Source organism: Telmatherina bonti, assembly GCF_933228915.1.
Source record: "Telmatherina bonti genome assembly, chromosome: 21".
Taxonomy (NCBI): Eukaryota; Metazoa; Chordata; class Actinopteri; order Atheriniformes; family Telmatherinidae; genus Telmatherina; species Telmatherina bonti.
The window spans coordinates 17,747,545-17,774,222 of record NC_136630.1 but is presented as its reverse complement, the minus strand read 5'-3'; the positions used below and the strand labels follow the sequence as shown (position 1 = coordinate 17,774,222).

At 37.9% G+C, this 26,678-nt stretch overlaps 2 protein-coding genes across 2 annotated transcripts; both read right to left on the bottom strand.

The window, feature by feature from the left end:
• Nucleotides 1-504: 504 nt before the first annotated feature.
• LOC306771776 (troponin T, slow skeletal muscle-like) lies at nt 505-2,151 on the bottom strand (the record flags this gene model as incomplete). The annotated part of the gene is given in 8 exon segments (XM_079261093.1): nt 505-550; nt 859-899; nt 989-1,079; nt 1,256-1,359; nt 1,458-1,574; nt 1,706-1,783; nt 1,889-2,005; nt 2,092-2,151. Coding segments are annotated over 7 exon segments (576 nt in total). The 5' UTR covers nt 1,988-2,005; nt 2,092-2,151.
• Nucleotides 2,152-9,778: 7,627 nt separating this feature from the next.
• Nucleotides 9,779-24,865, bottom strand: LOC306771598 (carnitine O-palmitoyltransferase 1, liver isoform). Its single transcript, XM_079260828.1, has 19 exons — nt 24,777-24,865; nt 21,217-21,381; nt 19,750-19,889; nt 19,020-19,191; nt 18,554-18,655; nt 18,083-18,220; nt 17,805-17,882; nt 17,309-17,416; nt 16,752-16,839; nt 15,340-15,535; nt 15,067-15,255; nt 14,058-14,163; nt 13,857-13,973; nt 13,345-13,509; nt 12,254-12,382; nt 11,895-12,050; nt 11,696-11,809; nt 11,347-11,439; nt 9,779-11,096 (listed from the first exon to the last, which is right to left on the bottom strand). Exons 2-19 carry the CDS (start codon nt 21,355-21,357, stop codon nt 10,971-10,973), a joined length of 2,358 nt encoding a protein of 785 aa, XP_079116954.1. The 5' UTR covers nt 21,358-21,381; nt 24,777-24,865; the 3' UTR covers nt 9,779-10,970.
• Nucleotides 24,866-26,678: the final 1,813 nt, after the last annotated feature.

Sequence of the window (26,678 nt, the reverse complement as noted above, 5' to 3'; positions counted from 1 at the left end):
TCTTTTACTTTTCCCTTCACAAGCTTATTTGGCCTTAAAATGTCACAAAAGGCATAAATTGTTTAGCAACAACGTGTAATATAATTATACTCCATGGCATAATATCTTACTGTCCAAGATTTATCTTAACAAGATGCACATACAGATTATTATTTCCTTTGTCTATAAAGAAGTTTATCAGCCATTAAGCAGAAATAGTCAGGAATCTCAAATATGAATTCATGTTTGTTGTAGCTGTGGAAAGTCCTGGTTATTGTTTCAACTGTGAAAATCTTATTTTACTGCAAGTTTAGATAAGGTTGGCAAAAAAGTGTTCATTTTATCTATGCATACATTTTACTTACTACAAATGCTCATGCAACTCATACGTTCCAATATATGTCACACAGAAATCTATAATATTTCTCTCTTCTCAAGTAGTGAATTCTCCAGCAGTCTTGTCTTGAAATTAGTGAACCATCCTCATGGTTGCTTGTGCCTCCTGTGTGTGTGAGGAGGGGGAGGTTACTTCCAGCGTCCCCCAACCTTCCCTTTACCGTGGCCCTTTTTGCTGCATAAAGACAATAAGATTCAATGCAAATTACTAGCTGACCTCAAACTCTTAAACTATTTTCAGTGTGGTTTTGAAAAGAGAAGTAGATCAGTTTCCTTTTCTTCATTTAGTTATGTAAATACCCTAGATTTATGCATCCTGCTCAGAGGGAAGTGCTGCCATCAACATTTCCTGTGTGCATGCATATACTGCACCCATTGATTGGTGACACATTTGCATAGTCGAAGCACAGCAGCTGCTTTGCTTGCTTCTTTTGGATATTAGGAGTTGAACAATAGACAATTGTGACAAGTATATTGACTCACAATTTCTGAGCATGTTGGATTCTGTTCAGGAGAACATTAATCTGGAGAAAACAAGAGCATTAGAAGTTGAAGTCAGAAGTTGGCCATTTTTATAATGCAAACTTAAAATATTCTTAGTTGAAAGTGTCACCTCATATTTCTGCCTCTTCATCTTTTCAGTCAGATCAAACTTCTCTGACTCCAACTGGTAGATCCATTCCCACATTTCTTTGGCTTTCTCCCTGAAGTACATACACAGAGTTACATATAATGTTTCCAGAGGTTCAACAATTTCAAAATCTGTCTCAAATGTAAAAGGCCCTTATGGACTTGAATTAAAATGCAATGAAACATTAATTTAGATTAAACCAACATTATGGTCCAAAATTAACCTGGCCTTAACTAGTCTTTCACTGACCTCAGGCCTTCCTCTCTCAGGTTCTCAATAGCAAGTGGCTTTCGCCTCTCTGACAAAGTCTTCTTCTTTATCTCTCTTGCAGTTTGCCTTTTGCCTCGTCTTTGTTCTACCTGCATGAAGTAAACAAGTTCACTGTCATCACTTTTACATGAGTAAAAAAAAAAATTACAGTATTAAAAACCTGCCCATTTTGTACCACACAGACCTTTGCAAGAAACCCTCCAAAATGCGCCCCCATGTTGGAGAGCACCTTCTTCTTCTTAGCTTCATCATCTGCCCTTTTCTTCGCCTCTTCATCTTCTTTCCTCTGTCTCTCCTCCTGAAAAAGTTATCTTTAACAGATTGCTGCATTTTCCTTTATTTAACTTGCATTTATAAAGTGTTTAGGGTCAACTTAATGAACTTGGATTATTGAATGGATTTAACGTAAGCAATCAAATAATTAATTACAGCAATCCGTGTCTGTCTGTCACGCTCTTTTTCAGCCCTCACTCGCTGCTGCTCAGCTCTCTCTGCCCGCCGGCTCTCCTGAAAAGAAAATAAGAATCAGCTAGACATTTACACATGAGCTTTAATTGTTAGTCTAATAAAATAAAACTTTTAGGAAGCTAAATCGACCAGCAAATACATTACAATTCTGTCTTTGAGTGCAATCAGCTCCTCCTCCTCTTTCTTTCTCTGCTCAAAGTGGACATCAATCAGAGTCTGCAGCTCCAGAAGATCTTTCTCCATTCTTTTCCGGTGAATGTCCTAACAGGAGACATCATTGGGTCTGCAGATTATTCAGTCATGCTTTGATACTGTTCCCTTAAAACAAAAGACTTGAAGGAACATACATCAAAATCAACTCTCTCCCCCTCTGGGATTTTTGGTGCAGCGAGCTGTGTGACCACCGGTCTGTAAAAGAACATGAGTACATAATAACTGCTCTTTCTGTTCTTATTTGGACTGAACAGACGATTGATTTAACATATCAAATTATTTCGTTAAAGTTATGTTATACATGTATTCTTACTTGTATTTGGGCCGTTCTTCAACATGACAGCCAGAAGATTAGTGTGAACAAACAAACAAACAAAATATAAACACACTGAATCTTGTTAAACAGTGAAAGATGTTTAGGTTTGCTATGAAATCCAGACTTCAAAACTACTATGGATAATACCCTCTGGGCTTCTCCACACAAGGAAAACAACAGTAATTCTGTTTTTATTGTATTTGGGTGCAGTTTTAATTTCAAAGTCCCACTTTGTGTGTAGCTGGAAGCTACAAGTTAACTTTGGACTCCTTATAATATGGAAATCAGTATAAGCATTTTTAAGGTTTCCCAGGAGGATGTTTTTCTGCTGACTGCTATTTGTTGTTTCTAAACTATGGTTGAAATAATCAGCATATAGTATCGCAGTCTCACCTCCCTCTCCCTGTTCCTCATCTTCCTCTGGAGAAAGATACAATGAAGATGATGAGTTGAAACTTAACATACAAACAAGCAATTGTGTTCAAGCTTTTGACTGGTAGTGTTTAGGCCTCATGTTTATTAAATTAATATATTCTTACCCTCATGATGTCCTCTAAACAAAACAAATTGGGGAAAAAATTCATTAGACATGTCATAAAACAGTTTGACACGTAACAAATGTACATGTTTGGACCGGATTGACTCACCCAAACTCCTCTAAACAGGACATGGTGACACTGCTGGGAAAAAGAAATGAGTACTGTCAAACTTATGGACAAACATATTTCCTCATATTTTTAGTGTTGCCTTTGTCTCTGTGAGAAATCTCAAGCAAAACAATATTTTTATAACATATTGTAATGTGATGTGGATTACAGGCAAATGAATACAATTTCAGTTCACTTTTCTATAAACTGTGAGACAGGGAATTTGCAGAGGAATATAATCTCTGTACGTTCTGATTGTTTTACAGTACTTAACAATGTATTAAGACTTGATGTAATGTTACTATATGTATTGCTATGTTTGTGTTTATAAGAGTCTCAAGCAACGGCAAGAACTGCTCCATTTGTCTTGGTTTGTTTGTAATACCAATGAGCTTTTTGTCAATGTCCATGTCCTGTGTAAGTCTTTAAAACAATCTCAACAATGTTTTTGACATTGGAAAGGGTTCAAAGCATGAATAAAACATGCAATGGCGCAGATCCATAGCAATTAACAATTTCTTATCGTGTTTGCATTTGTCTCTGTTACAGTTAGCTAGCTGGCTAGCTTGGTAGCTCTATGCTTGAAGCTAACTAGCCACAGTACCACCCAAAGGTTTAGGCACAATTTCCCAATAATTCCAGTGGGTAGTTGTTTCTAAACTTTTAACCAGGAGTGTATACTGACTGACTGGATTATTAGTAGACAGACCTTTTTTTAATCAATGAGCTAGGAACAGAAAGTCACTAGGACAAGGGAGGACATCCTGTTACTCAGGATAAGAGTCAGCTGTTCAATCCTTCATATTTAATTTGATTCATGCAAAAGAATGTGTGATGGAGACATTAAGCGTGTTGGCTGGCTGCTTTCATACCAGCCAAGACCTCCATTGTTATTATGTCTTATAATTGCAGCCTTACTTAGGATAACTAAATGTGTGGTGAGCTCCATTAGCAGTTTAGCTTGAATACTTGACAAGTTTATTGCCATCTCTATTCCATTATTATATTTTTGAGAAGATAGTGTATATTATCTTTAAAGAATACAACGTCAAAACCATCAGATAAATTTAAATTCAACCGGACAAGGACAGAAATGGGATACAGGCAGTATTCATCATTGCTGGACAGTTTTCAAAACCCAAATTTTAATGCCAACAACTGAAAGCCCTCTCAGACTGCCTGTCTTTGAACGTATTAACGCAATAGATCAAGCACCGAGGCAGCTCAAGTCTCTCAGATCCCTTTATATTTAGTTTTTAGCCAAGATCTCATAGTGTGAGAATGTGGTTCTGAATAAACAGAGCCTTGGACAAAAGACAGATGAAGGATTGAAAGAGGAATTCATCACATAGCTTCACTGTTGGATAAACTGGCCGACAGGATCATACTCAGCAGGACAGATGGACAAAGACTCCAAGGGTACCAGAAATAAACTTGTCATGATGATGATGATCATGTGTAATGCCAGAGCTATATTACACTGTTATCAGTCCCCACAGACGCTCTGGTCTGGTCTGTTTTTATTATAATGCAGAGTTTTTCTGTCATTTAGTGGAACGTCCAGTTTTCAAAAAATACTTCAGGAAATACATTTTTGTCAGGTTACATGTAAGCTGCAGAAACAATGCATGATGGTATACATTTTGCATGGTGTATACATAATATGGCTTCTAGAAGTACAGTTAGACATATGCTATATAGACTTATATATGATGTTGTAGTTCACATTGAGTCCATTTGTTGTAATTGTTCATTTATTACTAATATTTCAATCCTAAAAGGAATAACTTGACCAAATTAGCATGTTTTGATAAATTCAAAGTTAATAGTGTTTTTTTCCTTTTTTTTTTTTTTTTTAAGCTGCCATCTCCAGCCTCCACAAACTTACCATGGCAGCAGATCAAAGAAATGAGCTGAAGGATGCTGATAACTAAAATTGAATTTGTTAGATATATATCAGAGCAAAGCTTTGGTTGTCTAGAATTGAGTCTGCCCATTCAAAATGTAAAAGTGCTGAATACACCCTGTAAAATCCCTGTTTTAATAAATCATTAAAGCAATGCTGACATATATACATCAGAAATGACCTGTGTCTGTGGATAGTAACACATTTCAAACAGCTTAGCATTGAATAAAAAGGAATATGTTTGGCAAGAAAAAGTACGTACCTGGACAGCAAAAGTTGTTCTCTAATGATAACAAAAGGAACAGTAACAACTGGGGGAACACAGCTTTATATGTTGGTCCCCTGCAGGGACTGGATCGTATGATGACACTTCTATTACTGACACTCTGGAGAAACAATTTGCTTGCACACGGCCACTGAGGGTTCCCACCTCCCTTTTTGAGTCAAAAAGCAAATTCCCATAATTGCAGTTTATTAAGATGTAGCTTAAAAGTAAGATAAGAGGTTTGAGAATAAATACCCACACCAATGTAATGACAAATAAGTGAATACAAAGGATGATTTAGAGAAAAGAAAAAAAGGACATGTAGTGTTTGTGGATTATTAGTGGCTTTTTGGGGCATCAGCTGAAGTCTGATAGGAAGGATAATGAGGAGAGGGTTTGTTGCTGACCTCACTGCTAAAATGAGAGACAGACAGGTGGCAGGAGCTCAGACGAACAGAGAAGAGAAAGAAAAACAGGTTGAAAATCGAGACAGTAATTGTGACCATTTCTGTCAGAACACAAAAGCCTCAAAATGGAAAGGCTCACACTGGAATGTGGTGTCTATTACTAACTGTGCAGACTTGTTTTTGCAATGAAAATAAGGCTGTATATTGGTTGTGTTATTTAGTGTTCCACAGTCTAAACTGCATGTTGAAAAATTATCTCACTGCAGCCATAGGTTCCCAATTAGATAGATTAAAAACAACATGACAAAGACACGTTGCCGTAAAATTTGCCATTAATCTTATCTAATTGTATACTTTTAGATATAAAAATAGGCTATGCCCATGATGACACAATCACTCTAATTACATACATATAAAGTAGCATCTCCTTTTTTTGTTTGTTTGTGGCAGATGAAGACAGAATTTCCATAAGCACTAGTACAGGCTTGGAAGTTACCTTGTTGAAGACAAAATAATTAACTCATAAAGACATGAAGAAGTACGCTCCAAATTAGGTGGTGAGGATAAGTTGTATTTAGAACTATTAAAAAAGAAAAAAACAACAGACACAGGATGTAGTATGTTGCCCCCTCAACAAGATGACATACAGTTTAATACAGATAGGAATCTTTGTGTGGAGACCATGTATTGGCATGTGTAGGCACTGGTACAGTTGTCTTATGAGAGCTGACTGATCTATACATGGGACTATATTATGTCTTTGTGTGTGTGTTTGGACAGGTTTGGACACACTTTTTCATTAATTCCAATGAGCAATTGCATTAAAACGTCTGACTGGTAGCGTTTATGTAATGTCTAACTATGGTTTTATTTTTTTTATTTTTTTATTTTGTTATCTTAGACCCTGAGTCACTTTTAAAAATTTTATTTAATTTAATGCATTGAATGTTTTGGGTTCTTTATTATTGTCTCGATTAAAAAAAACATGCATGCATCATGTTTTGAAAAGAAATCTATGCCAGGGATAATGTTGCAAATATTCTGCCTGAAAAGACACACACACACACACACACACAGACACTTTATTAGGCATAGAAACAGCCGATCAGTCAATTCCACTGCAGCAACTGAGTGTGGTTTGGCATGCCATGCAGACAAGAGCAAGACGACTTGTTGAAATTGAAACTGAGCACCAGAAGGTGAAAGTTTCAGTACCATAAATCAGAAACGAATGATCTGCTAGGTTTTTCATGTACAACCATGTCCATGGTTGACAGAGAATGGTCTGAACAAAGAGAAAGTGTCTGGATGAAAATGCCTCGTTGACGTGAGAGGAAACTGGGCTGGCTGGTTCAGGATGATAGAAAGTGTAACTCAGATAACTTCTGGTTACAACCCAAGTGTGCAGAATACCGTCTCTGAATGTAAGTGTTAACCACTGGGGCAGCTGGGCTACAGAGGAAAACCACTTCTGTTTGTAGGAACAAAACCCTGAGTCCACAACTCACACATCCTCACCAAAACCAGACAACAGATAATCAGAAAAACTCTTTGTATTTCACATCACACTTTTTTTTTCACAACTCTTTATTCTACACACAAGTTGTTTTCAATAAACCACCATGTTATTCTTTTAAAGTCTATTTTGGCACCAAAAAACACCAATTATTGCCCAGGAATCAGCAGTTTCCTTTTGAATGCATTAAATACTAATTATTGCCTAGATCTTGCTCTTATTAGCCTGTTTTGATTCAGCAAATAACTATGAATCTGTAACCTGTCAACTCAGCTAATAGTTTCGGCTTTACAGTGTAAGACCAGATCCTGGAAGAAATGTCACTTGGTCATCTATGACTTTAGTAATTAATCGTAGCTGTAGGAAAGTTTCTTGCCATAAATAGAGGCTTTTATAGTGTTCCTAATTCATTCATTAAAGACACTGCCTTTATGACTCAAATATTTTAGGTATACAATCTAATAACACATTTTCATAGGCTTGATGTGCAACAAATGTACACACTCTGGAACACTATCATCCTTTACCATCCTGTTTGTAGCAACTATATTTGAGAAATGCTGTCTTAAGAGGCTCAATCACCTGCATTTCCAATTAATAACTAAAGTTTAATGAGTGGATATCAATAAAATCTAGTGATATTACTCCTGGCTTAGGGTAAGTGTAATCACCAATACAGTAATCACATTTGATTTAAGTGAAGTGTCTGTATTTATATTGTGCTTTTTTTTTTTTTACTTGTCTAACACTCAACGTGCTTTTACACTGCAAGCTGCATTCACCCTTCCACACACACATACACACTCATGAGGCACTTCTGTGTCTACGGAATATATACTTATAGCGGCTACTCAGTGCTTTTTCTCGATCATACACTCATTCAAACACTGAGACCTTCAACCATTAAATGCTGCCTCCTGTACATTTTTTTTTTAGTATTCCTCCACGGTTAGTGTCGCTTTGTGTTCACATGGGGATATTTACCATGAGATTATCTGATGCGAGAGACTAAGAGCTGGCATGATGTCTAGTTACTGCAGGGAGAACTACACTGATCTGGTCGCCATTGGCAACCCTGATTACACGAAAAGGCTGGTAAATCGGGCAGCAGCAGTGGTTTGCCACCAGAAATCTGGATTGGTCTGAGGGAGAAAATGGGCGATCATCTTGGCTATGGTGTGTTGGACAGTGAGGGAGTGGTTGACTGGGCTAACTGGGCTGGCAGTGTGGAGGCATGTGGGTGGATGGCAAATGGCTCTGCACATACTGTGACACAAAAATCCATTTTATTTGCCAGATAGGTTAGTGTCATCAGGAAATACATTGTTCTCAGTAGACACGTGTCCAAGAAAAGCTTTTCTGTGGTTTAGTCAGCCTCTGAAAACAGGATCTTTACTACGTGCAAAAGTAATACTAGTTCCTCTGTCATTACCAAATGATTTAACCACAGATTTAAAAAAAAAAAAAAAAGTGTAATTTTATTTTTTTGACACTGCCATGTAAAAGTTTTTTGTTTAAAAAAATTATTTCATTGAATTTTTTTTGCAAGTTTCTTAAGGTGCAATAATATTTTTCGTAACAAATGAAATGCATATTTACATGCATGTACAGCCATGTACATGTACAGTATGTCTGTTGACCGCAGAAATATTTCAGTTTAACTGTCCTCATAGAAACAGGGTTCGATGGCATGCATTTTGAAGAGAAAACCTGGAGGGATGCCCAGGAAAACTGTCAATAACAAAATAATGACTTGGCCAGTGCAAAGAACCCAACTGAGAAACTGGCATTACGACAAGCGATCAAAGCCAATAAGAACTCCGTCTGGACTGGTTTGCTCAGAGATGAACAGAAATGGTCAGACCAGAGTAAAAGTTCTGGACTAGCTCTCAGCGTAACAGTGATAAGCATAGTACACTGTATAACCACGACTTCTCCAAGACATGGTATGGAAGAGGTTGTGCTGGTCTATATTAATTTTACTGCTGTAGGTGAAAGCACGTTCTTTCAGATAAAGTTATGTATATGACTGCTAGGGGGAAAATCAAATGGGGACGAAAGCATGTCGTCACAGCCCTAATGACTACTTAAAAAAGGCTTTTGCATGTCACTGTAGTAAGTCATTTTCCTGTTTATTTAGCCACAGAAAAAAAAAACAACTCATGCAACAGATTATGAGAACTGACATGAGATCATCCATCGATTTGAATAACCGCAGTGAGCGAAGCCGTTCTGAGAAGTAAATAGACGCTTCATTAGTTTCCAAACATTGCTACAAGTTAATCATGAAGCCTAGTAAAAGTTAATCTGTCACACTGGACAAATGCACACCGTGTGTTTGCAGTTAAGCTGGGATAGTTCGCAAAACCCGTAAAACGTGAAAGTAAATCAGATTCGGTTGAAGACTTAGTGGTGTTCAAACTTAAAACGAAATTATACTTTAAGACTATGAGCATTTTGTCACCAAATTGTTGAATCCAATCAGAAAAATGCCACATGAACAACATCAAAACATGATATTCATCAGAGTGGGTCTTTAAGATGATTCATAACGCTTTGCCATATGTGATGAGGAATTCTGCTTCATGTGAAGAATGTTGCACTGAAGACGCAATTAGATGCAAGTTTAAAGACTTTACATCTGAAAGGAAATTGAAATAAGACACATGAACAGCTTGCCAGATCTGTGTAGCTTAATCTAAAACACTAATGCTCACCATATGAAAGTCCAAGCACAGAGAAGTTTTTATTTTTCCTTTTTTATTAAGAATGTCTTTAGGTTCCATTGAAATATTGAATTAAAAAGACTCACAACAGCAATGACATAATATAATAAGCTGGTCTGATCTGGAGTGAAAAACAAACAAAAGAAGCAGTGTTAAGTGGAGAATTAATAAATCTGCCACACTGGTTCCACATTTTTCACCTGACCTGCAGTGCTGCTCACTGAATAATTGCACATCATGTTCATAAATATAGCTTGCATTATTATGGTGCTTTTTTGAAACATAATGTAAAAATAAAGAATAAAATATGATTGTGGCAGTGAAAAAGTGGAGTTCATTATGGTACAGCTTGTAACTGAAAAAAAAAAAAACCAAAAAAAAAAAAAAAACTATCCAAAAGTTGTTTCCTGAATGAGTTGGCACTGAATATAATTCCTGTCAAACAGCACTGAATATAAAATAGTCTCTAATCCCACTACACCACCTGGCACTGTGCACAGCGTTACAATCATGTATGTAAAAGCAGATTTACACATACTGAGGAAACACTCAGAAGTCACAGACTTCTAAGCTTTAAAAACAAACAAACAAAAACTGGTGTCTCTTTTGCAGCAATCTTGCATTCAAGTGGTAGAAAATGAAATCGCCTCCACAGTCCTTACATGTTGTCTCTGTCCTAATACCACATTAATCCATTTTTACCAAACACTTTCAGCTGCATTTATGGAACAACAGAAATTCAGTGGCATTATTTATACTGTCAAAAGATACTGCACTAAATGATCCCTGCAGTAGAGAGATGTTGGGATACACTACCCCAACGTTGTGTGGTGCAAAGATTACTGGCCTTTTCTTATCCGGACTCCATATATTTATAACTAGTTCGCTAAAGTTCCGGATTACATATGATCAAGGTGTTTGACTATTAAAACTAAACCAAACCAATTCTTGATTTGTTCTTCTGTGGTCCTTATTGTCTCTTCACACACACACCCATCACACAGCTAATAAACATATGCTCAAATATAGATAGTAGTAAAAAAAAAAAAAAAAAAAAAAAAAAAAACCCACCTTCACTGCCATAAGCTGACTGGTTGGAGTTTTTGCTTGATTATCAACCACCCGACAGAATGGTCCTTTAAGTGCACAAGGAACAAAAATCTGCCTTTCCTGACTTGATGTATCCTTCCAGTCCCTTCTCTTCCTTCCCCCTTTCCTCTGAGGAAATATCTACTGGTCTTTTTTAACCTCAGGCCGACTCTCCGCCATTTTGGTGGCTTCCTTTTGGTTGGGGCTCAGCAGCTGTAGGAGATCATGCAGAGCTTTTCTGATCTTGTCACCAAACTTATGAGCATCCTTGAAAGGAGACAATACAGAGGAATATGAAGCATACCTTCGGGACTATAAATATCCCTAAAATCCACCCAAAATGTTTTTGTTTTTGTTTTTTTTTTTACATTGTATATAATCTGTTTTCAGTCTAATCAGTAACAATGAAAAATACTCCACCTCAGTACTGACAGATGTAAACATTTAGCCACAAAATTAGCCATAAATATGTCATTCTATCCTTACACTGTACAGAAACTGTTTTCATTAAACTCACAGTGTCGGGACACGAGCGTTTACATGAGATGTGAAAGTTCATGATGTTGTCTCCAATAAAGTTGTAAGACACCCCATAGCCATCATCCGCCACCTGCAAGTGACACAATATATATTTATAAACATAACTCACTTGTAATACAGAATATATTCCTTTCTATATGAAAGAATTCCCTAAAACTGAATTATCCAGAGTCCCTACTGGAGAGGAACTACCAGCATCCTAAAATGTAACCACAGAAACCACAAGTGCATAAGTAACAACCTCGCAATGTTGGTTTATTTACAGTTCCAGTTCAGCTCTAACTTAGCACCATCTTTCTGTTTGTAAGTGTGAAGTTAATACTGACTGGTCCAAAGCCTCCTCCACAGGAGATGTACTCTGGGTGGTTGACCAAGTCAAACAGCTCCACCTGCTGGACTGAAGTCTGGCTGGTAGACAGCCTCCACGGTTCAGAAAGCACCTGAGACACACAGCAGCCATGAAATCAATGCCCTTAAGTCCTGCACTTTAGAAATACACACACAAAAAAATGGGGCAAATCCAACCTCTTTCAAGAAAGGAGACTCCACTCCGAGGTATTTGGACACCACATAAAGACAGAAGAGGTGTCTGTCAATCCCAGCTCCGGTCATGGCCATGCGGTATAGCTGCTGGTGTTTATCTGATGCTGCACGGAACAAACGCCTGCAAACATCTGCTGTCTGGTAGGGAATGTCAGGAGAGGAGTGCACAATTAAACACTGACATAAGAAAAAATAACAATGAGAAGGCTTTCTTTATAAGGGGCACCTAATCATGTAATCATCTTTTCCTTTAATAAATAATTTATTGTTTGTTGTTTTTTTCCCCCAATTCATTTAATTTAGTGTGCTTAATCAAAATCATTCAGCTTGTATGTTCTCACCTCTCCACCCTCGAGCGCCCGGACAAAGGCACTACTCTCATTGGAACAGGAGCGAACAGTCTCGGTCCTGCCCTCCCTGAAGAGACGGGTCATGGAGGCCTCATATGTCAAACAAAACATTCCCCGATCCTTTAAGGCAGAAAATACCACAGGTATACATGTTAATTATTAACGGGTGTCATGATTGGGTATAAAGGAAGCCCTCCCAAAGGGCTTAGTCGTTCCACAAACAAGCAGGGACGGGGTGAGCTTCACCACTTTGTGATCAACAGTGTGATCAAATAGTTCAAAGGTTTGCACAATTATGCAATTGTCTCTCTGTATGAGATACTTTGCAGAGATACACACAAATCTCTGCAGATAAGCGGCAAGGCCAAAAGCCAACGCAAATACCCATAATCTGTGATTCCTCAGGCGAAACTGCATTAAAAACCAACATCATTGTGGGCACAGGAACGCTTCAAAAAACCATCCCAAGTTAACAAAGTTAATCCTGACATCTACAAGTGCAAGCTAAAACACCACTGTGCCAAGCAAAGGCTTATATCAAAGCCACCCAGAAACGATGCCGGCTTCTCCAAGCTCAAGCTCATCTGAGATAAACGAACGAAAAAGCGTGAAAGTGTGCTGTGGTCTGATGAGTCCACATTTCTCGGTTTGTAAATCACAGACGTGGCATCCCATGGAGCCAAAAGGAAAAGGACTATCTGCAGTGTTATCAACATATTTGAAAAGAAAGAAAAAAATATATATATCCCAAAGTTAATCAGTTTGAGCATAAAATATCTGTAAAATCCTTTTAAACCTTTATTCAACTGAATACACCTCAAATCCTTGTATTCAGTATTAATTGATATTTTACGCAATGCTCCCAACTTCATTGGATTTGGGGTTGTAGTTTAACAGATGTGAACACATCTCCAAAAAACAAACAATCTGGATGTACACTGGTTTATATTAAAGTTGATAATTAGAGGTTTACTTTTTTGCTTTGTTTTCTTTTGGGTAAAACATCTTAACTGCTGCACCGACTCATTCTACAGGTATGTGTGTGTGTGTACAACTTAGTTGTACCTCCGTGAAAGGCTTACCCTGTAGTAGGTCAGTTGAAGAGCCATCTGAATGAAGGCATCAGGACTGACGCGACTCTTCTTGACCTTGCCTTTGCCAAAGTCACGGAAGGAGAAAACGTGGAAGTCCACGTCATCGGCCAGAGACTGGGCCACCGCCAGGGACTGGGTGATCTGGTCCTCACACTGAGACACAATCACCCATACAGTTACAACTAGCGAGAGTGGCTTACCTACAACCATTACTCTGTGATTTGAAATATAATATTGGTCATATGGGGGGGGGGGTGTTTAGCTCAAATGTTTGGCCTGGGGCCCTTTGCTGCAAGTCATCCACTGTTCTCTCTTGACATCCTTTCCTGTCAAGCTACTGTAAAATTAAGGCCACTGGAACCTCAAAATCCCCCTTTTCTTTCTTTATTGTGTCGTAATAATGTGCTTCAAGGCTTACTGAGTATTACAGACGGTGAAGGAGAGGGTAAACAATAATCATTAAGTGAAAAAAAAGGTATGTATGCTGGAATGGACCTTACTTCAGTAGGGATGTCCCAGTTGAGCTTCTGTGGTCGAGGCAATGATGAATCTACCTCTCCTTTGCAGTGGCCCTCTTCATTGTAACCAAGCTGAAAACTGTCAGTTGCCAGGACGTACTAGAAACAAACAGCAGTTTCAGTGTGTGAAGTTACCTCTCCGAGTGAATTGGCGACACTGTATTACCTTACTGTCTGTCATACCTCCCATACATGCGCCACCACTGGTGCATCAGCCCATGAGTGCTCTGCGTTCATGCCGCTCTTGCCATTCTTGTAGAAAACCACCGAGAACGACTTGTCAAACCACCTGTGGAAACAGAGGTGGTAAAAAACACTGTAAAGAAACTTCCAAAAGTTTAAGTATAACACAAAAATAGTTACCAAATATAAGTGCATGTTTGCAAGAGATTCAACAGGACTCGGTTAAATGCCGAACCACTCAGCCTGCTGTGCACGGGACAAACCGACCTTCTGCCTCGCAGATTTTCCGTCTGCAATAGCTTTTGCACTGGCGTTTTATTTACTGCTTTCCAGGCCACTGAATGTGTACACTTTTTCACACAGGCAAAAGCTTACTTCTGCAAGCCAATGTCCAATCACTGCTGTGCCCCCACCCGCTCACTCCTCTCACTGAGACGCGGTTATGGCGCACACAGACAGACACGTGAAAACGCAAGGTCTAGCGGAGTTCGGAGAAATACATTTTAAGATGCACCAGTTTAATACCTTTGTTGTTGGATACTCTCGGTTTTGTCATCGAGTACGACGACAGGGGAGGGAAAATGGTTTATAGAAATTTCACTGTCAGAAAATGTGTTCTGAAATATGCCCCACACACTAAAGGAAACATGCAAAATGTCAAAGATTCTGCAGCACAAGCATCTGGATAGGAAGCTTCCTGTACAGAGGACAGTTAAACGACCTGAACAGAAGCAAAAAAAACAATATAGAATTCTTTTTAACAGACGTAGCTGTCCTCTTCAGATAGGACAAGATCATACTACTATACTGTCAAAAGGAGGCTTTTGGATATGGAGCTCCACCTTGATTCTTAAATTTTATTCTTTATTATCATATTATTACATCATTTATTCTTGTTATACTGTTCATTAGAGAGTGTTCATCTATTTAATACAGTGAAAAACTCCTAGGTACGGACCGTACTGCGGACTACCTGTACCCCAAAAATTCACAACAAAATTATAAGTACCTGTCATAGCATTTTCCATGCAGCAAAGACTTGGCATAGTTATCTAAGCTAGCTGCTGGATCATCTCCCATCATGCCTTGTTCTTCATCAGCCAGGGTGACGAAGAAGGCTGCTCTCTCAATGCAGTCAAGGGAGCGTTTATTGACTCCACTGCTGAAATACTGTGTCCTGGCTTTAGCCCATGGAATTCTGGTGGATAATTTAGGAAAAAAAAACAGTGACGTTAATCTGTGCTACAATGCCATCAAAACACTAGTAACTTATCTAACTTACCTGTCTCCAGCGGTTAGAGCACCGAGTCTGGCTTCCCCTTTGGAGGGAGGTGTAGAGTCATCGAGGATTCTCTGAATTTGGAATTCAATCTCTCTTGGCGACAGGAGTCTGCCTGCCTGATACACTCTGAGACGGAAGTAGCGACCTTTGTGGTACACTGCTATGTAGTCACTGTCCTGCCAATGTTGCACAGTATCTTCAGACATGTAAGAAAGAGGGGAACCAGTAGCAAGGTGAGTGAAAATACTCATGAATTAAACAATGTACAGCATGGAAAAAGGATAATTATGTGGGATGCAAGATGCAGATGGTGACTATGTGCTTTAGACAACCTCATGTTATGGAAACAAACATCAGAGATGATGCACTTAATTCAGAGATTCAGTGTGTCTGTGTTTACCTTTTTAAATAGTTCTTGTTTACAATGGCAAAAAAAAATAAAAACATACAGAACAGTGTAGAGGGATGTTGCTTTGGGTTTCTGACACTATTTTGTGCATCATTAAAAAAAATAAAATGGTACAAAGCTGACCGAGTTTGTCATGTAAATATGCATTTTGGTTAACTCCTTATTAATATGTGTTAAACCATTAAAGACTATCAGAGGTAAACTTGAATAAATCAGTGTATTGCGAAAATAAGGAAAGGAAGCAGTTTGTGTTAACACTTTAACATCTAACATGACATTAACAGGTTATGATGAAGGACAGGGAAGAGTTACTGTACACAAAAAGATTTTAGGCACATTTCTTATTTTACCGGCTTGGCATTTAGAAGTAGGCCACTGAGAGAAGAAGATGAAAACTACCTGTTATAGTTCCAGGGATTCGACAAGTGTCAAACATCCGCTCAAACTGATAGGAACAGCAAGGAACTGCAGACCTCAACAACCACTGAGTGAGATAGAGAGGGAGGGACCAAAGCAAAAAAGAGAGTGCGGAAAAAGAAAATGGGGCCAAAATGGGATGGTTGAAAACAATACGTTTTGGGATGAGTAGAACAGGGGCCGAGAAGGAGGGGAAAGACAACAAATGCATGGGCAGAAGAAAATATTAATTAGTTAATGATAGACCCTTTCGAGAAACTGAAGCAGACTTGAGATGAAACCAGCGAGCAAGAAGAGAGATGAGACGGCAGACCGAGCTGTACGGCAGATGCAAGAGGGATTTAGTGAATCACAGACACCTTTCTTGAACCACACACACACACACACAGTCCTTCAAACTGACTCCACACTTAATGCTCCAGAGGGTTGGGACTTTTCCAGTACATCTTATAACAGCGAAAGCAGCAGTGTGCCAGAAACTGTCGCGCACTTTGTTTCCAAAGTTCACTGCTTATGTTAGTCACCATCATATATCATACATCTGCATTGTGTGTTACTCTGTGTGTGTACAAGTCAGTCTCTTTACCAGTCTCCTCTCCAGGAGTGCGTGTGGTGTTGAATATCCTCTCACACTGAGCTGCACACAGAGGAATGACAGTGCCTGGGATACGACTCTGGGAAATGGAGAGGAGAAGATGAAGGCCAGGGTGTACAGAGGAGTAGAAATGGATGGTGGAAGAAGAGTAAAGTCAAATGAAAAGAGTGGGGTTTTTTTAAAGAGTGAAAAGAAAAGAGGAAGAAAAAGTAATGATGCAAAAAGAGTGTACAAAAGGAATGAATAAGGGATGAGCATGGTATGACAAGGGTGAAATGTCTTGACATACATGTAAAAGCTTGAATGAATGGTGGACCAGCATGCTGCCACAAACACTGAACACACTATCACAGATGGATGGATGTTACGGTCAAAACGCATTCACAGCATACATCCATCACAATTTACTTTTCCAACAAAGAAACATTCTGATGGCTCAAATTTGAGTCATCTGACCAGTGGCTCATCTGTTGTCATAGCAAAGAGACATGAATAATGAATGTCTTTACATATAAAGAGCAGCAGGACTGGATGGTGGCTGGACTTACAGGTTTAATCTCCTCTTTGTTGAGTTTGCGGCGGTACAGGAAAAATGCGTGGATGCTGTTGCCTGCCCTGGCTGCCTGGATCGGTGTTGGAGTCACATACAAGAAGTCCTGCCCAGAGAGGGAGCAAATATGTACAATTCAGTATTCCCAAGAGGAATGACCCACAAGTACACATTACATTTAAAAGCCAAAGCTTTGAATTTAACTGGAGCTTTATTATACTAATTTCCTGCTGATCTGGTGCTACCACGCCCTGATCTAAAGGCAGAGAAATGCTCATGCTACAGCCCTAAGCTCATGCTGCAATTTAAAAGATTTACACAACATTAAAGACCATTATCAATGCATGCCCAACAAATATGAACGTGCCTGCAGCCCAGGATGTCAAAGCTCTACTCTGCTGCTGAATGAAGGGAAGCTAGTTTCTGACAGAGCAGCAGCAGAAAGCATAAGCAGCGCTGCGTTAGATCAGACGTACATAAGGAGATTTTCATACCATGCCATAGTAGTTACTGTTGACCATTATAGGGTTTCGACCACGCAGATAGACGTACTCCTCCCACCAGTCGCTAACCTAAAACATACAAATCATTTTCAGAAAGCCAATATTGCAACCAACGTACAGTCACATCAATTTCATACTCTGCAGAATGAATAATTAAAACCACTAAAACTCACAAAGCTATACATTGTTAATGGAATGTTTTACTCTTCTTTTTATTGTGGACATTTAAGCGCTCACGCTTTAAGTGTACTGTTAAAAAAAACACTTACGTAGTTTGAGGCCCAGAGAGCTTTGAGTTTAAGGTACCACTGCAGGCGGTTGCCAAGACTGCCCTCAAACTCTGCAGCCAGCCCGGTCATTCGCTCATATTCTGTATCATTCATCAGTGGACGAACGGATTCCAAGTACTACAAAAGAAAAAAGAAAAAAAACAAGACAATTCAGTAAAAATAAGTTTTAGAAAAAAACCAACTAACAAAATCTAGTCTTCAGTTGATTATATGGACACATCTACTGCCTTTACAGCTATGTGTAAGTCTTAATGTTGCTTCACCCCAGAGAAACATTTCAGTTCACACTGATTATAAATTATATTTTTGAACACTTTTATCCAGCTCCCTGAAAAAATAAACATAATAATAAATAAAAAAATCAAACACGTAAATGTCAGGAAAGATCCATCACTTTTATGGTGATTAATAAGTGTGATGTTTTTTCCTCGGCATCATGCAACATCTCACCCTCTTGACTGTGTCCTTGATGGTCGGTACAGGGAGGTTTGGCAGTGAGCCCTGGTAGCTGTAGAGCAGAGGCTTTCTGCCAGAAAAGATTCGCACCAACGCCTGGCATAGACACATAAACGTACCGTCTCAAATTGTGACAAAACACGCATCCATAAGTGTCTTCACTGTTGGTTTTACAGTTTAGTTTTTACTTATTATCAAAAAATATTGAACTGTGGATTATAAAAATCAGATCAGAAACAAAAAATCTGTTTATTTCTTGTGTAAAACATGATTTTACAAGATTTTGACAGCATTAAAAAAAATCCAGCATAAAAGAAAATGACATAAGTATAAAGTCTTATATTATACATATAGATTGTAAAATCAAACACAAAGCTGAACAAAGTGACTTAGATGTGGGACAGTGAAAGGTGTGCTTATTACACAGTGAAAGGTCAAAAAGGACAGAAAAACTACTGACCACCCAAACTTTGGTTGTAGTGGACATCTTTCCATGCTGCTCGAACATCCATCGGTGGTAGGAGAGGAGCTGCTTCAGACACAGCCGCATGGTGAAGATGAGCAAGAGCCATAACATGGTGCTGAAGAGTATAGCCGACACCACTGCTTGGCACTGCATACTCATAGACTGGCTGGAAATAAGGGACAAAAACAGAGCAAAATAACAGAACGGAAACAGGACGAATACATCATTTTTATCAGAGACATCCCTAAAAACTCAGATTTGTAAATAAATATTGGTCAAGCTGGGTTATCCAAGACTCTAAAGTGCTGACCTCAGAATTAACATTACACAAACACATTGTGCAATTGTTTTCTGTTTGAGTGTTGATTTAAGCTGTGGTGGATAGATGATTCATTGAACAATTTAAAGAATGTAGAGAATATTTTTTACAGTAAATTTTTTAAAAAACAATCTAAAATTTGAAACAAAAACATTTTGCAAAGAAATTCTTAAGCTGTTTGTGTGTTATGGTGTCATTTTGTGAAACAATGCATTGAACAAATTGTATGCATGATGCACAAAGGCAGCTTACTATTTTGACCAGCGAGTCAAAAAGTTTGTTACAGACACTGTTATGAATTCTTCTAAGATTCTGTCATTGTACAACGATCTTTCTAAAGCACAAGATTCAATCACGGGAAAGGGATCATGGTGTCCCCACAAATGTGCTGGTAAAGAACGTTACCTGACTGGCAGGTGTTCCTGTATTTTTGCTATGAGTCCCATGGAGGGGTCAGAGCGAGTGTACATGGTAGCCAGGATTGCTATGACCACAAACAGCCAGGAGGATGGACTAGCAGGATAAACACCTGTTATCACACTGTTCTGTTAAGATAAAGGAGATTAAATTAAATTTCTTACTTGAATCAAAACATCAACATGCACATCCACAAATTAGCCAATACCAAATAGCAGCAATTTATTTTAGACTCACCATATAATATTATCCTTACATACTGGATGAATCACCAGTGATTTAAGTGTTGATTTATGCAGAAATTTGAAAGTTTCCATTATGCAAATCCATTTTCTCATCACCCTTTATAAGTCACAAGTGCCATTTGAAAAAATTCAGCATTTTATCTTTGTCAACAGGTCCATGTGATGTTTTTCAAGACACACACCATCTGTAAACTCCATATTAAAGGATTTCTGCTTTAAATCTGCAAAGTGTCCCCACAGTCCCCAAAAGGCGAGGTCTGACAGCCTGTTTGCATCACATCACCCATCCTAACTACTTGCAAGGTGAAACCTAACAGCTAATTTGTACGCACTGTGATGAATCAATAAACTAAAAAGCAAAGACGAGCTATGAGGAGAAGATGCTTGATGTTTTTTTTCTTTTTAAATGCCCTTGCTTTGCAGATGACAGACCCAACATATACTGTTTATGGCGGTGATAGCAGAAAATCTGATTCCGTCAGCCTTCATATCTCACCCAAATATGTTAACCTATGAGAGAAGCAGACTTGCTGATTTTGGAAGCATTACAGTGTATTGGCTACGCTAACTGGAAGATAAGATGTCTGCACAAGTAAACGTGTGTGTTGGAGGAGGGGGTTGAATTGTGAGACCAATAAATAAAATACTATAGAAAATAGTTGCTGGGTATTTAATGTATGAGATTGTGATTTAAAATGTTATAATTTCAGAAAAATTACAAAAATAAAGTGCAATTATTTTTTTATTAGTACAAACTGACAACTGTGAGATTAACTGTCAGAAATACTCATTTAGATGCAGGCACTGTTTGTGGAATTATTTCATTTTCTACACTATAAGAAATGCTTCTGGCACCATATCGTGACAGAGGGGTGTTTGTCAAAGGTTGCATTAAAAATTCAACTAATTAACTTAATATGTAAGTGTTAAATTAACTAAATTATTCTTACATTACTCTGACTCCAACTTCATGAGATGCCCTGACTAGTGTGTAGATTTCAAATGCATGAACATGAAAACAAAAGAGCAGAAAATCTACACTTTGACTACACCATCATTATGTTTATAGATGCTTTTACATTCAGCTGGCACGCACATTCCAAGGAAGAGTGATAATAACAAGAAAGAGACAGAACTTAAGAAGCATGGCTGTGATTATCACAGGTTGGTTTTGCCACCTAGCCATCCACAAATCGAGCAAAACAGATACCTTGAGTCTGATGACACGCTTCTTCCATGAGCGCACACCAGAGAGGTAGATCTCAGAGAGAGCCTGGTGGGACAGCTGCAGATCGATGCCCTCTGGTGTGACTGTGAACTGGAAGGCCACAGCCTGATGGGCTTCTGCCATGTTTACTGTGCACAAAGAGAGGGCCTGGCGAGGAGACGGAATAAAAGACCGGAAAAGCTCCGTTACTGATTGCACCACGTGTCGGCAAACAAACCAGAGTTCTGCATTAAAGCCACACCTTGGATACAAGAGTACACATACCAAAACTTACAGACCTTAGGCACAGATGGAAATCACGCTCAGATATTTAACCTTTTTACAAAAGGGTTGGCAACAACTGAAAGGAGCCCACTCAGACAAAAGATCTGCTTGAATGTCTGGTGTGGATTTTGGCAACTCGAACATGCAGGGATACAGTTATTGCCTCCTTTAGATTTATTGTTATGTGAAAAGGCTCAATAAATGCTGAGTAACATAATATTTGCTAACAAAACCAGACAAAACTTTCAGGCTACAGAGTTTGATCCTGGCTCGACTGCAGAGTATAACTTATCACTTTATAACTATGTTATTATAACTAACATTAAGAACAATCTTTCAGCGTTGATTTGCTGAAACAGAGTTATATAAATCTTTATTAAAATCCAAACACATAATTTTCCACAAGACATTTTTTTAACGTGATATTTGATGCCCACAGGCAAATTAGAAAGGCTACAAGAGAAATCCAAACAGCTGCTTTCTATATAATGTACTGACCTGTTTAATAACCACAACCAAGGAAAAAAAAATCCAATTCAGACAGGAAAACTTAGAATAACTTGCAGTAAAATTCTTTGTGCTTTAATTCTGATTTTTTTTCTCAGGAAGACTGAAGGTGGCAGTGAATTCTGTGAAATGAGGTGCAAATGAGTTATCAAACTGGGAATGAACAGCAAAATGCATGCATGTATGCCTGAAAACCCACATCAATTTAAAGCACAGCAGTTTTTAAGGTAAATCCAAAGCGGAAATGTAAAATCAGTTTGAAACTGGTAAGAGTTTGATCTGGGGAAAAATAATGACAGGCTGCTGATGTGATTGGGGGTTTTTTTGTGAGGCAATTCCTTCTGCTCACAAAGGGAATTGATTTTTTTCTCCACAAATAGGCCGCGAATAATGCCCTGAGGTTGAGTCACTGACTCTGGGTCTGCAGTCCTGTGGAGGCCAAGCCTGCTTTTTTTCCTGTGTGAATGTGGTAAACATAAACACACTTTGGTCACATTCCCAGAACCAGTCATGCTTGTCCCACTGACTAAAAACAGCAAACTCCCGCTTTGATTACTTCCGTTCCAGCACAGACCTAACACACCTCTTTATGAAAATGCCGGTAACCTAAAAATGTTACAAGTAATTTCTCTTTGACAGGACTAAATGCATTAAGAGTTTAATCTGTTCCAAGAGCACAGGAATCCAAGCTCTGAGTACTAAATTCAGAGTTTGTGGGTATGTCTGTGTGCTATAATAAAAAGATTATCAGATGCCGGTATGATGATATTGGAATTTCAAACAATTCACCTTATGGATAAGAGATTAAAGTTTATATCTATTATTTTAATTTGCTTTAACAAAGCAAATCAACAAAGCACTAACTTAACAAAAACTCCTGGCTGGGATGATTCAGGTGAATTTTGCAAAAAAAATATTAAGATTCACCAGATGATGAGAGAGCATAGAGGAGGGCGGCGGGCGTTGTATAAAGTAGGTAAAAGGTAAACCCCTTTAAGGCATTTAGTTGACTACAGCATGTGAAGAAGTAGCAAAAAAAGCTTAACATAGCCAATCTCAGACACAGTTTTAATGTCAATCACAGAAATGTAGATAAGCTTGATGCAGATATTAATAGACTTTTGGCAGATGGCCTTTAGCCTTGGTGTTTATTTCCACTATGCACGACTCAAAAGGTTAAGGATATTCATGGTTTTGTATGATGAAAGAAACAGCCCAAAATACACTAAAATCTTTAAAGGGGAACTGGAGTTCATATTCTCTAAGCTTTTGAAAGTACTTTTAAGTGTACAACTCTTCAGGGTTTAAGCACTTATTAGACAACATGCTGCTCTCTGCAATCCGATTTACCACAGAAAACCAAGCCTGAATCTTGAATCAACCACTAAATATTCTGATTTCATGACAGCTTGTATCTAAAACATCATAATGTTCACATTTTGATGATTTTCAGAGCTTAATGTTGAGGTTACACATGTTAACGACACATTGACATGCTACAAACATAGGCTTTAGTGTCAATAAATGGTTGCATGATTGTACTTACATGTCCTACATCCATGATATTATATCAATGTAGCATAAACTTTTTAATTTTTAAATAAAATTTGTCTAAAAGTTGAGCATCCCTAACTTTTTGTGATAGTTTAACTGATTTAACAAGATACACTGAAAATTTGAAAGAGGAAAAATAAATAATCTTCATAAATTGAGATTTTATGTGGTTTAAGTAAGAGTTCTCCATCTGAAGAGGCATTTAAAACGACATGCAGAATCTGAACTCGCAAAATCCCCTTGAATATTCTGTAAATATTGAATTCATCCTTGGACTAAAGAGTTAACACATGTTAAGTTTATGCAAGAGCATTTTAAAGGTGGAGTATGTAAGATTTTCTATATTTAAAAAAAAAAAAAAAAAAAAAAAAACTAAAAAAAATAAGTACAGTCATAATTAGATAGTTTTTTTTTTGTTTTTTTTTTTAAATATGTAGGTTCCATATTTGATGTGTTATTAAATTACAAGTTTAATTAATGACAAAGACCTTCTTAAATGTTTACCTACCAGTAAAAAAAATGTGCTTTTTGTCATCTGTCATTAATTAAACTTGTAATTTAATAACGCATCAAATATGTACAGACTGGAACCTACATGTTCAAAAAACTTTCTAATTATGATTGTAGTTATTTTATTAGTTAATTTATTTTGAAAATATTGAAAATCTTACATACTCCACCTTTAAGCCAGTGTCTTAAATGCTGCCAAGAGTTTTTGAGACAGATCTATTCATAGCTGGGCTCTGTTCATTTTTTCACAAGCAGTTAACCTTTAACTGGAAGTTACTAATATGTAAACCTAAAGTTATGCATTGTGATACTAACTAAATTATCTGTGTGATAGGAGAGCTTAACAAACAAAAATGTGCCAAGTCAAGCCAGAGTAGACAGGACAGTAGCTGTTGGGATAAGCAATGCAAACATAAACAGTATCTATTTAGATAACAAGCACGTATTATCCTGATATATGATTACTTGAATTCGGACTAAAATATTCATAGGACTGCTGATGGATATTAAAAGCTAGCTCTAGTTTAAATGAACTAAATTAGGCTTGAAAATTAGAGCTAGCGCGGATGCTAGTGCTGACTAGCTGAGCGCCCAGCCCATTATGTCAACGGTTGCTGATATAGCTTGCTAACGCTCAAACAGAGATCAGACTGTTTTGAGTCTTCATTGCAACAGAGAACAGATTTGTCCAAAACCGTCTGGCTTACCTGCTGTTGTGTGGAGTCGTTGGATTCTCAGTACTTTGGCCAAGGAGGAACAGATTATTAACTTCTGACGTCGCACAAGCTCCCACTGCTGACGACTGAAGCGCCCCTCAGCCTTCTTCCTCCTCCTCCCTCAACTGTAACACGATGCTCGCGCGGATGAGACGGTGCTGCCTTCATGTACCATGGGAAACTTCGGAAGACTGACGGTAACATTATTAGTTAATTACCTTGTGTATTAATGTTCTTGCTTTTAAACATGCCATTGTGGTAGCTCAAATATACCCATTTAAAAAAAGCATATGCATTTATCTCGGGAAAATTTAGATTCCTGAAAGAGAAAAAAAAAAAAAATCAATTGTCATGGGGTTACACATTGGCCAAAGAGTTATCAATTTCTACTGCCTATATAACTGGAAATGCAAAATGTGTGCCATAAAGACAAACAAACATATTTGCATGAATTATTTTAGTTTGTTTAGGTGTCGTGGTCCTTGGAAGGTCCAGTGGTGGGCTCTATCTTGTAAATATTGATGATTAAAGTCTGTTTTTAAAAATTGATATCCAATTATTTCCATAGATTTACAGAGCTTTAAAAATGCAGCTAATGGATTGTACTCGGCTGTGAAGGGTGAAGTATCATCTGACGGGTGTGAGATGCGTTCAAGAGCAACGTAAAAACTTCAGTTTGACCAAGGAAATCAAAAGATTAGACGCTATAGGACAGGATTGGGCAACTCCAGTCCTAGAGATAAACCATCGTGCAGGTTTAAGTATTTCCCTGCTGCAACACACCTGACTCAAATCACTGGCTCAAAAATTAATCTGTTCATTTGTATCAGGTGTGTTGTACCAGGGAAACAATAAAACCTGCAGGATGGTAGATCTCCAGGACCGGAGTTGCTGATCACTGATCCATACAATTAAATTATTTGAAGTATTTGTGGAAGTTTAAGAGACGCATCAAATGAAAACATGGAATTCTAACCCAAAAACTAAATAGACACACATATGAATTTAGGGTTTATTATTGTAACCATAACAATAAGGTGGATCTCTCTTTATTTTGACCATCAATTCAATCATAATTGTTCTTTTTTTTTTTTATCACAGGCAATAGTTATAATAGTGCACTTTTTATATTTAAATTATGATACAGACATTTCATTTTTTAAACACCTTATTCTACTGACCCTTATGAATGGAGAATAGTTTACAATCTTAGCCAGAGTTGGGTCAATGAAAGTGAAGGTGATGTGACAGATGAAACTGAAGACAGTGAGCAATCAGAAAATGTGTATGGACAGTGAGGCAAACAACTTTGTACATTTTCCCTTGTGATACTGACTACACAACAGAGGTGAAGAGGCAAACAGAAAGGACAAATGAGCAAAGCATGAAAGCAAGAGTGGAAGCGAGTCAGCAAGTATTTAAAGTGTGAGGGAGAAATCATGAGTCTCTTAGGGTTTGACTTGGATATTCACTTAATACTGTTGGATTGGGCAAAACCTCCGTACATAATCAGCTCGAAAATATATCTGCTCCAAAGTTTAACGCTCACTCTCACTCCGTCCTAAATCACCTATCTGACACAGATTTTACTTACAAAAGATAAGCATGATTAAAAGAGATGCAAGATACAGACAAAGCTCACTGAAGATCCACCTATCAGCACTGCTATCAATGTCATTCTTCTGCATGAGAAATGCGCAAAACAAGGGTGGTGATGAAAAATGTATCTCAACCGGATTCATAGATTTGTTATTGATGCATTTTTGTTGACCTCAAATAAATTTACCCAACAAATATATAACATCCAAATGAATAAATAGCTTCAATAAATAAATATAAAATAAATATATATTTAAGGTGATAGAATGAAGAAATGGGAAAATACAAATGAAA